The 14,592-nt window shown below is 35.5% G+C and overlaps 1 protein-coding gene across 2 annotated transcripts in view; it reads right to left on the minus strand.

Moving 5' to 3' along the window:
- Window positions 1–14,592, minus strand: part of LOC145683957 (uncharacterized) — a 263,383-nt gene that overhangs the window by 236,273 nt on the left and 12,518 nt on the right. For both annotated transcript variants that reach the window (XM_081755673.1, XM_081755674.1), the window contains exons 4-5: window positions 12,324–12,525; window positions 5,783–5,913 (exon numbers count right to left, since the gene is read on the minus strand). In XM_081755673.1, coding sequence (XP_081611799.1) covers window positions 5,783–5,913; window positions 12,324–12,525 — 333 coding nt within the window. The remainder of the gene's footprint in view (window positions 1–5,782; window positions 5,914–12,323; window positions 12,526–14,592) is intronic.

The following is a 14,592-nucleotide window of genomic DNA, read 5'->3' on the forward strand; positions in this document are numbered from 1 at the left end:
ACGTCATATTTTGTCAGGCAGTGAAGCTAGGAACATAGTTTATGATAGAGAAAAGAGCATTAAAATTCGTTTTCGTTTCGCGGCGCAGATCGAAAAAATTTGAAATTTGTAATGGCTGTATGTAGGACGTTGAAATTTCGAGGTGATGTTTACTCTGATGCGTAGTTTGCGAATCTGCCCTTAAACTTGAAAAAAATAGTCATGTTCGGTGTAAGAAAGTGCTAGGAATGTTATAAGGGGGCGTCTAATTCTACACAACTTGTAGATATGGTGGAATCACGAAATTGCGTTCAAGTGTGTAGATTACAGCGCATGTGAGGGGAAAATTCCGACATGTTGGAAAAGTCGTCATCTTCGATTCAAAATGGTGGCTCAAAAATTTGTAACCATGAAAATTGTAAGTTGTGCTCTTGGTAGGTAAGCCAGGTTTCGCTATGTTATTAAGGACGTAGCTCAGTTTAAGCGAAGAAACAAATAATTGGAGAAGTCGCCATCTTGAATGCAAAATTGCCATATTTTTGAATTGCCTTCATTTGGACTCTTATGTGGTATATTGAGGAGAATAAATCAAACAAAATTCAACGTAGTAAGTTAGCTCCGCAGTAAAGTGTCTGCTTTCTGAGTAGCAGGTCTGGGTTCGATTCCCACCGAACCTTGTCTAATCTTACTTTTTTTTCTTATCACGTTGCTTCGTTTTATCAAAATAGTTTCTGTTGGCATTGCGTGAAAAAAATATTTTCGTTATTACAGACATAGCCGAAAAAAATATATTTATACACTAACTGTTCATATCGCCTCGAAACTAGGCAGTATGTTCGTGTGAAGCTTCGAGACGATACTCAACTATTAAGAAAGAAACATATGTAGCTTTAGAGATGGGGCAACACCAGTGTTTCTTTCAGAAACAATGTTCCTGAGGATCACAGTTAGTATTCCCAGGGGCACTGCTCATAGTATTCTATTTATTATTCTATTATACACGTATTATTTGGTCTCCTGCGGGGCCACTCTAAGAGCCCCAGGGAGGCAGTGTACCCCCCAAAACCATTTTGGAAAAAAAACATTGAGCATCATTTCCACGATATAGTATACAGACGAGACAAAAATACATTTTGTCTCGCGAGGTAGTGTGTGCTTCGAACCGGAAATAATTCCAAACAATCTCCCTTTTTATACTGGTCGTTTAGATAGATGCGTATACCAAGTTTAAAGTATATGCCAACACTGAAAAAGTATAAGATTATAACTTTTAAGGAAATACACACACACATAGAAACAACCACACATACACACACACACACACACACACACACACACATATATATATATATATATATATATATATATATATATATATATATATACGCACCTTTTGACAATTTTCTCGTTGGCAGCGTATGTAGTTATAATATACGGGATACGTGGAAAAGTTTCTTTTTCGGTTCAGTAGTTTGTTTACAGGACCGGTTGGAGTGAAATGCATTTTATAATAGACTCAACCTTATAGGCAAACAATATATGCTATAAAAATAAACTTTCAAAGAGAGAAAAAGATTGTTAGGAATCGAAGCCAGGTCTCCTGTCCGGTAGGCTCACGTCAATCCCCTACACTACCGATTTCCTTAAATTTTCGACTTCGTTCTTACTGCTCACATAATAATGGTACGTTGCGGACGGCATCTGTGGGGAATTAGACCTCTAAAATCGGAATAGTAATCGGGTTATATATGGTTTTTTTAGTATCTATAAGGAAATGATGTCTTGTTATTTAATTGTAATAAGAAATGAGAAAGACTCCATTCTAATACACTGTTATACTACTATGCAAAAAGTGGTTTGTTTAAAATGCTATAAACAAATTTTCAAAAGCCTCCAATAATATTCATATTCTAAATTACTTAGTTAATAGTCGTCTTCATTGAAATTATGAGAGTAAAGATACACGAAGACTCTATGTAATTGCCCAGTGTATATAAACATTTCAAGAAGTCTTGCTGGCCAGTAAGTAAATTTTTTAGCAAAGGACACCATTATAATAAGATGTACTACGTTACACTGGAAAAACTAGTGTTGAATCAAATGTTATAAACTAATGTTTAAAAAGCCTTAACAAAATTCATTTTTGTAAATTACCTACAAATTGTAGTTTTATTGAAAATACAAGACGAGAGATACAGGTTGACTGCAAGAAATTGTCCAGTAAATATGAAATATTTGAAAAAGGTCTTGCTGCAGGTAATATATACTACTATGCCGAAGGGTTCCATTATAAGGGACTTTTCTATATTACAGTGCAAAAGTAGTGTTCTCTGAAATGTTACCAACAAATGTTTAAAAAGCCTCCAACAATAATCATATTTGTAAATCACCTACAAATTGTAGTCTTCATTGAAAATACATGAATAAATATAAAGGGAGACTGCAAGAATTTGTGCAGTATATATGAAACTTTTTAAGAAATCTTGCTGAGGTAATATGTACAACTATGCCCAAGGTTTCCATTATAATCCACTGTACTACATTACAGTACAAAAGTAGTGTTCAATCAAATGCTATGAAAAAAATTTAAATAATTTCCAACAATATTCATATTTGTAAATTACCTAGTAAATTGTATTCTTCATTGTAAATACAAGAATAAATATGCAGGAAGCCTGAAATATTTTCGCACTCTTATATCACAGATGTGAATTACTTTTAGTGCAGGTAATATGTACAATTAACAACAGGGACACTATTATAATACATTGTACGTACTAAATTACACTGCAAAACATAATATTTAAAAGGGTGGAAAAATTCACATTTGTAAACAGTGAGTGTTTTCGGAAAATGAAAGGTTTAATTGGTAGGCTATTGCAAGACAGTTTCCGCTGTTTATGTTTCAGAAAATAAATTCTGTTATTGTCTCTAACATGTATAGATGTGCGCAAAGTGTATATAATTAGCCATGTACATGATTGCCAGAATAGAAGTAGTAATAGAGTTTTTTCTTATAAATTGTGTGTTTGCTGTCCAAAGTCAAATGGAAGAAATAATACCGGTTCAATTGAAGTATGTGTTGGTAAAAGGTGTGTGTTGTAAAGGGAAGTGAATTCCTCAAGGAATAGTTTTTTAGAACTTGACAACTTATGGCAAAGCCATGACCGGGGGTCTGGGGGCGGAGCCCCCAGCGAGCTTTAGCGAGTTTCATCTACAACCGGAGATTTGTGTTTCTTTAATTTCTTTATAGCGGCTTCCACTTCTATTCGATTGGGTTCTGGAATATACGGTTCTGCGGTGTGTATCTCCTTTTCTCCACGCACATTAGTTTTTGGCTGCGTGTTCAGCAAATCGTCAAAGAAATCTTTCCATCTATTTAAGAGGCTATCCGTATCACTGAGAACTGTTGCGTCAGATTTCTTTAAAATATAAGCACGAGGTTGATAGCCTTTCTTAAATTCGCTGATTCCCTTATACATGTCCCGAATATTTTTATTTTTACTATTATCTTCAAGTTCCTTAATTTTAGCTCTCAAAAAATCCCGTTTCTTTGTTCTAAAAATTTTGGAAGTTTCCCGCCTGATATCTGCAAAATTTTGTGTAGTTATTTCATTCGGATTTTGTAGCCACCGTAATTTTGCCTGTTTTTTCTTCTCTGTTAGTTTAATGCATTCTTGGTCGAACCATGGTTTGTTCCTACGTATTTCCGCGTGTCCAAATTTTCTATTGCTGAACTTTTAATGCTATTTCTAATTTCAATCCAAGTATCCTCAACGCTAGTGCACTCCGAGTCTTCTGAAACCGAGAATCTATTCGAAACTTCAATCTGGTATTCCTCTCTTACCTGGCTCTCTTCTAATTTCTTTAAATTAAATCTCTCCGTTTTCGGACATTGAGTATTACATTTATTCAACGATAATCTCTCCCGTATTATCGCTGCTACCAGGTAGTGATCAGTGTCACAATCAGCCCCTCTAAACGACCGGACGTCAATTATGCTAGATTGTCTTCTTCTATCTACTAAAACGTGATCAATTTGATTATGTGTTTCTCCGTCTGGTGATGTCCAAGTGTATTTATGAACGTCGCGATGTGGGAATTTTGTACTCTTCACGATTAGGTTTTTGGATGTTGCAAAGTTCACGAGTCTAACACCGTTGTCATTACTTTCCTTATGCAAACTTTCGTTCCCTATAATCGGTTTGAAAATATCCTCTCGTCCTACCTTCGCAGTGAAATCCCCTAATAGAATTTTCATATGGTATCGCGGGAATTGATCAAATATCCGTTCCTATCCAGATTGCTTAAATATATTTATAGAAATTGGCAAAAGTTATCGACTGCCTACGTAGCTTCCAACATTAGCTTGGGTTGGACTTTCAATTTTAATTTGATTGAATGATATCTACATACTAAATTTGTAATTTAATACCTCAGTTTTAACGTAATGATTATGATACGTTGACCATAAAATTTTACATGCCAAGCAATAACGGCAATTTTTCCGTTATTACTTTGCATTTAAAGTAATAACAGGATTTTCCCCATGTGTAAGACGGGAGTTTCCCGATTTATATATAATGCTGTATAATGATTTCATTTGTGCAACTGTTTATCTTTCTGACCTTTTGAAATGACTCTTGACATACAACGTATATTTATAAGGAGTCCTTCGTGAGTGAGTCGGCAGACTCATCGCATTTGTGGCCAATTAGTTCCGTTTTCCATTCCAAATGGAAAACAATTTCTCTCGGATGTAAGCCGAGAAGCGGTTTAGATTCCGCTTTAAGCTTAAGTGACCCTTTCCAGCATAACCCCATTGTTGCATAATAATACGAAGGCGAAACAAACCTATTCCTGTCTATATGTAATATAAATACTTAGAGCAAATTATTTAAACCAAGACAGCTGGTTTACCCCCCCCCCAAAAAAACGTTTTTTTTTCAATAAAAAACATGGTTTTTGCTAACCCTGGCAGTAACCGATTTCCGAGACAAACGCTCCGTTGCAGTAAAGCTAATGATGTTTTATTTGAGTGTACCTAAGTCTGAGGCTATATGTGAAAGCTGGGGTTCAGTAGTTACTAATGTGATGGAGAAAAGGCCAGCAAAAAAGGATTTACTTAGTGATTATATCGAAACAACAGACTAGGTTACATACATTATCATAATTGGATCCCCATCAGGATATTAAAAAGCAAGAAAATTCCTTAAAGCTGCTCTCATTACAAAATACCATATAATCATAAATATTAAATTGCTTCTTTTAGCAAAACTCTTCCAAAAAATGTGACTTCACAGCTTGTAACTCGAACTAGGCTTACCGCTTAAAACTGTTTATCATGCTTCACATAACGTTGCAATAGAAACATGATAGTATCATCCTGATTTTCTATTTTGGGATTCTTACAGAAAATTTTTGGCCTACAAAAGCTCATGGCAGAAAGACTAAGAATATTCTGCCATCAGGCTATTAGGTTTCGCTGAAGACACGTTTTGAATCTTGATTTTGCATCATCTATGAATATAGGACTAAGATCTATTAGATGAAAATACATTGCATTGTAGAAAACACTTTAATTCCTCAGTGTTTAATTAAATTTATTTATTTTCGTTTAAGAATAAACTTATTTCATTTTTTGATAGTATTTTCAATTGGCATATAAAATATTTCTTAATATTTATAATTTTGGATGTTATATTTATTATGTTATTTTGTACACTACTTCAAAAAAAAGTGCTTTAACTTAATCCCCTTTCTGAAGTGACGCCTTCAGTAGAAGATAAAACAAGCAACCTACCTGTGCTGATAAATCCTTGGCATATTTCTGAAATTCTTGAGATTTATTATCGTTTAGCGATTCTGAAAAGTTTAGATTTGTAACATCAAATTTAACTTCGAACTTCGTTTTTCCCGGACATGGAATATAATCTGCAATAAAAAAAATTAGATATAATATATGTTTTACGTTTAAATGCATATGTTTGAAAAAGTGTTTATGTACTTTTTATTTTAAAGATTGAATAAAAAGTAAAATTAAATGATGAACAGAAGGACCTGTATTCTAATGGAGTAATTAGTGTTCCTCAAACCTCCTCAGGCAAAGAAGCCAACATGGGAATAGTTAGGTACTTGGGAAGGGAAATTTAGAGTTCCCTGCTCATCAGAAGAAACAAAAGCTCTGAAATGTTTTTTTCAAATTAGAAATATAGAAACTTACGATTTCAAAAAGTGGAAATAACAGACCCGTAGCCAGATGAAAAACCTAGGGGTAAAAGGGAGAGGCTGAAAATGTCTTTATAGGGGACCCTATATGTGCATTTGAAGAAATATATTTATGTTTTTTTCTATAAAATTATCTCGCACGTGGTGAAGAAAGGCATTAGGATGGAATTGCTTTTCCTATATGTGCATCATACTCACATATTTACTGTATGTATGTGTCTGAGTGCTTTCAAAGTGGTATGGAATAATGTAAAATAGTACCTGAAAAGAATAATGAGCTATCTTGTTCACACAAAGCTCGAGTTTTTACGTATCCAGGAAAAAAGATAAGAAATAGGCAAATCATTAGAACACACACACATATATTCAATCTCTCTCTCTCTCTGTTTCTCTCTCTTTATATATATATATATATATATATATATATATATATATATATATATATATATATATATATATATATATATATATATATATATATACAGTGGCGTATTTACGATTTTTTTCGGGGAGGGCTTTGCTAACTTTCGGGGGGGCTTTGCCTGAAAATGTGAAAATTCTGCAAGATATTTCATATACTTTACTATAGTAAGTAAGATTTCGGGAGGGAGGGCTTAAGCCCGGAAGCCCCCCTAAATACGCCACTGTATATATATATATATATATATATATATATATATATATATATATATATATATATCACACACACATAAGAGTACCTGAGTAATCACTTGAAGGAGAGAAAGTGTGGTTGGGAACGATCTATAATTATAATTGATCTTACATGATGGTTTCCTGATTCAAGTAGGGTGGTGGTTCAGAGCTAACATTACCGGTAAGCCCAGTTCTTGCAGGGGCGGATCCAGGACCGACTTCTGGTAGGGGGGCGGTGGGTTGTCATACTGTTACTTTTAAGGGCTCCAAACTTTGGAATGGGTTTTATTTATATATAAAAAACAAGAAAGTTTTACTCTTCTGGGGGGCGATCGGGGCGATCTGGATCTGGATAGCGCACGGTACAGAACTTCGGGGTTTCAAAACGCTTTTGTTTACCTAGGTCTTTAGCAGGTGAGCTACCTGATTGGTTTAGAGTTTTTTCTGCGATAAAATCCAGATGTTTTTGCAGAGGAAGATTCCCGTAGAAAAAAAAAGTAAGCAACGTGCTGGTTGGTAATACAAAGAGTGGAAGGCAATAAGCTGCTCATAGGTCAAATTAGGAATTTCTTTTGGGTCTCCTCCTGAATTAAACGCATAAGGAAGGTCTGGTAGAAGTTCAGCCATCATAGCATGCCACATACGCGTATCGACAGAAGAGAGGCTTCCTTTCATCTCATTGTATACAATTCCTTTAATATGTAGCCCCTCCTCTAGTTTTATAGGATTGATAAACTTGAGGCGATGCCCTTCTTGCAAAAAGCTCATTCGTTTTAATTCTGGATGAAATGCCGCATCCAAATAAACATCCAGTAAGTTATAAAAATCTTTTTCCACCTGTGAGGCCGCAGGATAGCAAGTAAAATCAGCTCCTGTTAAAGCATTCATAAAAGTATTTAAGTTTCTTCGCCCCATAGCATAAAAAGGATCTTTTACCGGATATCCCCTGGATCCGCCCCTGGTTCTTCGTAACCTTGGTGTTGCATACGAAAAAGAAAAAAAACTTAAATATGTAGCAAGTCTATGCAACAGAACCATAAGAGTTTGAACGAAAAAATAAAGAAATTGACGTTAATCACTCTGTTAAAATATTTTACTCTCCGATCTAGTTACATTAGTCCTCACGTTACATTTTTGTTATATTCTTTGGATTACAATACATGTTAAGGAATCTTGTAATAAATTATTATGGAGATTGGTTACTTGGTTTCAAGTTTAACTTTCCTCTTTAATGTTCAAGACTACGTGGCGGACTACAAACCTAAAGTTGAACATTGAATTCATATGAGCTTCCATTAGGAATTGAATTAGGGTCTCCTGAGCCAAAGTTGCGCATGCTAACCATGTAGAGACGAGTAAACTCCTTAATACAGATGCTACCTGCTTTTGTATATACATGGTTGATCAATGTGCATTTCTATTCATGCACCTAAAACTAAAGAAGTTTCGTTAACACTATATATAAATATAACGAAGAAAACACATATTTAAACATAGTGAAAACCTAAATGTCTAGCTTTAATTTACACTATTTATAATATCACGTATGCTAATGTAATGATGATAACTGTGTTAGCTTTGTTTTATCACATTTGCCTTGTCTAATTTGTATATTGAATTCGCTTGTGATTCTGTTCGGTGTGTCTTGTCTGTTTCTCTTCAGAACTATCCCCTCTTGCCCTTCTGTCAAACTTAGTTGTATTGCTGACAGCTATGAGAAAAGAGGGAAGGAAAAATAAACATGGCATAAAAATAGTGTATTTAATTCTCATTAAATAATTTCACTTCTTATATTTCTCCTGCTGTACAACCGTCGTTCTAATAAAAAATTAAAAATTATACATCACATGTAAATGCTAAAGTATGTAAACGTAATTTATTTTTGTTTTGTTAACAAACAAAACTATATATATATCTTACTAATTGCTAAAATGTTAAAGATACAGATCAAATATTATTACTTCTTTTTCCAATTAGTAAGAAATAGGAGAAATATATACTTTCCAACATCTCTTCATATCGGGTGGCCCAAACATACCCAACAAGATTAGAAATAGCTATATTGCACAGAAAAAAAGAAACTTGGACAGTTCAAGCTAGGCTGATTACAATTTATGAAAACTGGCATTTATAACACATATTGATGTTCTTGTCATCCACCTCAATGAATTTGTGCAATCGGATTTTCAAAATCGGTCATAATCTTCGTGAGAGTGTCGTTTAAAATGTCAAAAATTGTACTCTCGATACATTTATTCCAGCTTGCTCAAGATTTTGCGGTTCATGTGGTGGACACGATCCTTCATGTGGCTTCACAAAAATGCATCTAATAACTTAAGATCAGGTAAATATTTGGTCAAGTTGATACTGTAGCCATAGTTCTTTGAATAGCCCAATGCGATGAAGTTGCGATGGGATTTATGCACAACCTTGCATAAGCCAAAGATTTGTGGGCATATGTCCGCAAAAACCTTTGAATGGCAGGAATAAATTCTTTATCAAGTACCTGGCTATATCTCTGGGATGACATATTTCCCTCCGAAAACACTGGTCCTTCAGTTTCAACTGTGGGAATGATACACCACACAGTCACACACTTTTTGAAAAGACTTGAAACAATTGCAATTTGCGCACTTTTTAATCTCTGTATCCGTCAGTTCCAGTGGTTCACAAAATGATCCAGATAGAAATGTACTATTTCCGAAAATCCAGACGATAAACGGCTCTTCCTCCTGGATGTGGTGAGCATTTTCTACTCAAACTGCAGTCGTTGTCCCATGTGTTTCTTTGTTAAGCTTGAGTCTGAACTATCTAGGAAAATAAATAAAGATATGCTTTCAAATGCGTTGGAGTGTGTTGTGCGATTCCTAACGCCTAAGATGCATGCCTCCTGGACCTTTAGATTCTTATAGAGATTTCACTGACTTTGGTAATGTTGTATTAGTGTTTGATGTAGACGGCTTTCACCCCTGTAGATAATCATCGAAAACCAAACCTGTCATCCTGTGTTTGTTTATAAGTTTTTTTTTTTTTTTTTTTTTTTTTTTTTAAATATGTGTCTGTCTGTACCACTTTAAACTTCCCTTCGAATGCTCGTCGCATACGTTTCATACTTTCGGCTGTTCGAATGTTCTCTCCAACTATAAGAAGAGGAGATGGGGACAATGGGGATTCGTGGAGATAAGAATCACCGTGTATCAGAAACAACATGTTTCTGATACTTAATTTATGGACTTAATAACATTAAGCACTATAGCTAACGACGATATTCTGTCAGTCAATGCAGGAAGTTATTGGAGATGTTTGCTTTTACAGCTGTCTGCTTCAAATTTATGGTTTCTTCTTAGTTAAGTTATTTTTAGTTTCATATTTGTTTCGCATTTTCAGTTATAGTTTCCGAATTTACTTACTTACTTCATTATGTCATTATTCTTGTTTCTTTATTCACACACACAATATATACAGGGGTTAGACAAAAAAATCTAAAACGTTTGCAAAAATGTGAAAATCATACCTAGTATGGTGTGGGGCCTCCTTTTGCATCCAAAACAGCTTGAATCCGACGTGGAATGGACGTATACAGCTCCTGAATCGTGGTGTGTAGAATTTTGTACCAATGTTCCTCCGAAACATGCTCCAGTTTCGTAAGGGATGCTGGTGGAGGGTAATGAGACCGAATACGTCTTTCTAACTCAGACCACAATGGCTCAATGATGTTCAGATCTGGTGATTGTGGGACCCAGGGGAGGTGTGATAGCTCCTGGTCATGCTCCTCAAACAATGCTTTCACCGTTTTTGCAGCGTGACAGGGTGCCAAATCATCTTGGTAGATGCCATCGCCATCAGGAAACAATATTTGGGCCATGGGTAGAACCTTGTCCCCCAAAATGATCTCATACGACTTAGCACTCATTACTCCATGCAGGTTTGTGATGGGATCTGCAGAAAACCACAATATCACTGCCCATACTGTAAAGAACCACCCCCATGCTTTACAGTTGGGAGCAGACAGTCTGTATCATAGGCCTACGACGGTGTTCTCCATACGTAAACACGGCCGGTTGTTGGGAACAAGGTAAAGGTCGATTCATCGGACCACATTACGTGTTTCCACTGCTCATGAGTCCACGCCTTGTGGTGCTTGCAACACTGGATACGCCTCTTCGCATTTACTGGTGTGACCAGGGGTTTGACGATAGTGACTCTGCCATGAATTTTCATTTTATGAAGTTCCCGTTGCATTGTTTTCAATGAAACCGGGTTCTGTAGGCCGGAATTGAGTTCAGATGTAATTTTCATTGCAGTGGTCTTCTTTTTAGCTGCTACAATCCGTTTTACGCCCTGTGATCCCTATATGACAGGATTGTCTTTCGACCACTGTTGTGCTTTGCAGACGTCGTTTGCCCATGAATTGTGTATGCCCTCGTGACATTGGGCACAGTACCTTTCGATATCCCTACAATGTTCGCCACTGTTGCCACTGAAGCTCCAACCAGACAGGCACCAATGATCATGCCTCTTTGGAAGTCTGTCAGGTCGCCCATTTTACCGCACCACTTTCACACCACGACACTCACAGGTGAACTGGTTACTGCTGATGGAAGAGGAAGGTCCACATAACATATTGAATACAAAAAACGATCAGCAACCGCAACACGTGTTGTACAGTGGAGGGCCAAACTTACGTGTCCTGTGTGAAGTGATTTTAAATTTTTTGGTCTCCCCCTGTATAAGATTTTTTTATGGTCATTCTTTGGGGTAATGGGAATCACGATGATATGATCACACTGATTAAAAGGATTGTCTCCTTACGTTTTCAAATGAATGTATCTTTAAAAATTAAAATGAGACTAATGACTATTTGTTTCAATAATATTAACTTTATATAATATATGATGCTGAATAATTATCTTTGTAGTTAAAAATAAGCTGACTATTTGGCTTTACTAGCTGCCAGCGTAAACATACGTAAGCTTATATTTTCACTTCAGATGTATAGGTATGTGTATGTGTGTGTGTATGTGGTACTTGATTTCTCGGTAACTACTGAGATTATGAGCTTAGCTTATGATACAAAATTACTCACAAAGTGCTCATTTCATACTAGTTGCATAAACTCTAAGAGCGCTATGCAGAGTCAGTTATAGCATCGTATTAAGAGTTTGACCAACGCGTGATGTTAACTTCCGTATTTAGAAACATGTTAGTGAAGTTGGAAACGATTTCATCCAAAAAGGCCAGCCACGACTAGGATTGTCGAAGCAAGTTAAAAGAAACCAAGATGCGATTCTGAATAGGAACCAAATGTGTTTTGGTTTCGACTTTGCTGCAGTTTACTTCTTCTACTTCTCAATATAAATGCAAATCTTTAGACTTGTAGAACAACATACTCTGTATAAAAAATTATTTCAGTAGATTTAAGTCAATATTTATTAAGGTGTAATATAATACAATACACTTACAGTATAAAATTACTTCTGAGCTTATTTCCAATTTATCACTTTCTTGTTGAAAAGCCTTAGTAATATCTGTAGGCAAGATTTCAAGATTGGCCTTCATAGGTAGTGTGGCTAGTAAATTAGTGCCTTGGGACGACGTAATAAAATGAACTTCTTCAAAAGTAACTTCCGTTTCTCCAGTCACATTTGTAAGTCTTGAAATGAGCTAAAAATGAAGAGAAAGATATTGAAAACAAACAATACTCATTTCATCTAAGGGACGGACAATTTAATTAATTATATCATATCCCCACTATATAAATTAGGGGTTGTCAATCTTTTGCACGGACGTACTACCAAAGTATATTAATTATTAATATAACCATAACTCGTACTTACAATCAATACTTCTTATGGTACCACAGGTTAAGAAACCCTAATAGAAATTGGGCGGTGTTATGCAACAACCAGTCAACCCACAAAATTAAAAAAATGAGTTAACCCTGCTGGGGGTTCGAACATATGTAAGAAAGATACTAAAAAATCCTGGTAGCGCGTTTGCGATCGGTCTGCCATCTATGAAGAGAAAAGTCAACCCACATACGATAATATCTTATGGGGTCGAGAAACCTATAACTGCGAGATAAACTTACGTATAGCTAAAGAATGCTTCAGTTATATTAATGTTACATGGTGTGAGATGTGCTTCAGAAGGTCTACTGTTCGAGTCTAAGACCTATTATCTGCTTATTGTAAATCAGAAATGAAAGAATCCAATAAGTTGTAAAATTATGGTAATAAGCCTTGGCCAGCAACTCTCCTCACCTTCATCTTTGATTTATTTTATTTCAACTTTTATTTATTTATTTATTCAGTTTCGCGCAATTCAGCTTAATTGATTCTCCATTCAGTTCACGTTTTAGTTTTACATGTTCAACAGTCTGTTCTTTGCTCGTGTGTTTCACAAGTCATTCTTCGTAATCCCGCATTGCAAGTCAAGCATACAGTTTTACAGAACGCCGAAATGTCAAGCTTGGAAGAACTGCAAAACTTGGAATTCTTTCCATTTTGGTTGTTTTGGTAAGTTTTCTGTTTCATACTGGAGAATCCTTAGTCATGTTCTCTTGGAGTTGAGAACATGCGTGCTGGTCACTATCAGGATAAAGAGGGCAAGCTGATTTAGTGGTTTGGAATATTACACGGTGATTTATGTCCTGTTTTATTTTGTTCTTAGTATAATTAGAAATTTATTGGTAAGTGGGTTAGTTTCATGTAATCTCATCTGAAAAACAGTTATTGGTACGTTATTTTCATTCATTTGAAATATATTAACATTTATCAGGTCTATATATTTAAAAACTATTAAATTGTTATATTTTAACCATTCCCGACTGCCAGATGAATAGAACATTAGCAATGGGAGTGGGAACATACAACAGAAGATCCTTACAGGATTATTACAAATTACTGTCCCAGATAGAAACTGATAACTCAAGTTTGACCGTAATGAGATATTAAAGTGATACTAACGGAAAATGAAACTCAAAAGTTTGTTTCGTAGTAGCAATATTGTGACGTTAGATCTGTTCAATGTGAGCTCCTTGGTCACTTTGCACACTCCAGCTATAACGAATTTCCTGCCATATATGTCTTATCATATGACGATCAACTTATGAAATGGTTTCTGTGATGCTTACTTACAGACCGCCCATGGTGATTGATAAACGTAATTTGTTTTGTAAGCTCTATCCTTTACAGCACAGAGAAAAAATCACAGGTTATGATGTTCGCGGAACGTGTAGGCCACGTAAACTAACAGCACAACCACCATAGTAAAGCTGTCGATTTCGTAGTTGTTTGCTGCTGGGATAACTTCTGACCTCTTTCTGAAAATGGTATGTGTCCCATCCTGTTGGAAAATTAAATTTGGAATGTACTCTTTCAGATGTTGTGGCATTCACGTCTATAATATGTCCATATACGAAATCTCATCAATTGTTCCTTAGCGATAAAGAAAGGGTGATACACTTTTTCATAGGTTACAGAGCAAACTATACCTTGCAAGTGTTGCATACGTGTTGGACAATATTCTCAAAATATCACATTTTTTACTGCCTTTGATAGCAGGTTTCCATGGCTTTTAGTGAGAAAATTATACGAACATACTCCAATGTTTCTATTTATAATTGTGGTAGACTTTCGCTTAAAAATATAACTTTCTTCTTTAAAATCGGAGTCAGTTTATAAATAGTGTGTCCACTAAGTTGATCTCACTAAGATTCATTTGAAAATT

This window comes from Thermobia domestica, chromosome 4, assembly GCF_964235325.1.
Source record: "Thermobia domestica chromosome 4, izTheDome1.hap1.1, whole genome shotgun sequence".
Lineage (NCBI taxonomy): Eukaryota > Metazoa > Arthropoda > Insecta > Zygentoma > Lepismatidae > Thermobia > Thermobia domestica.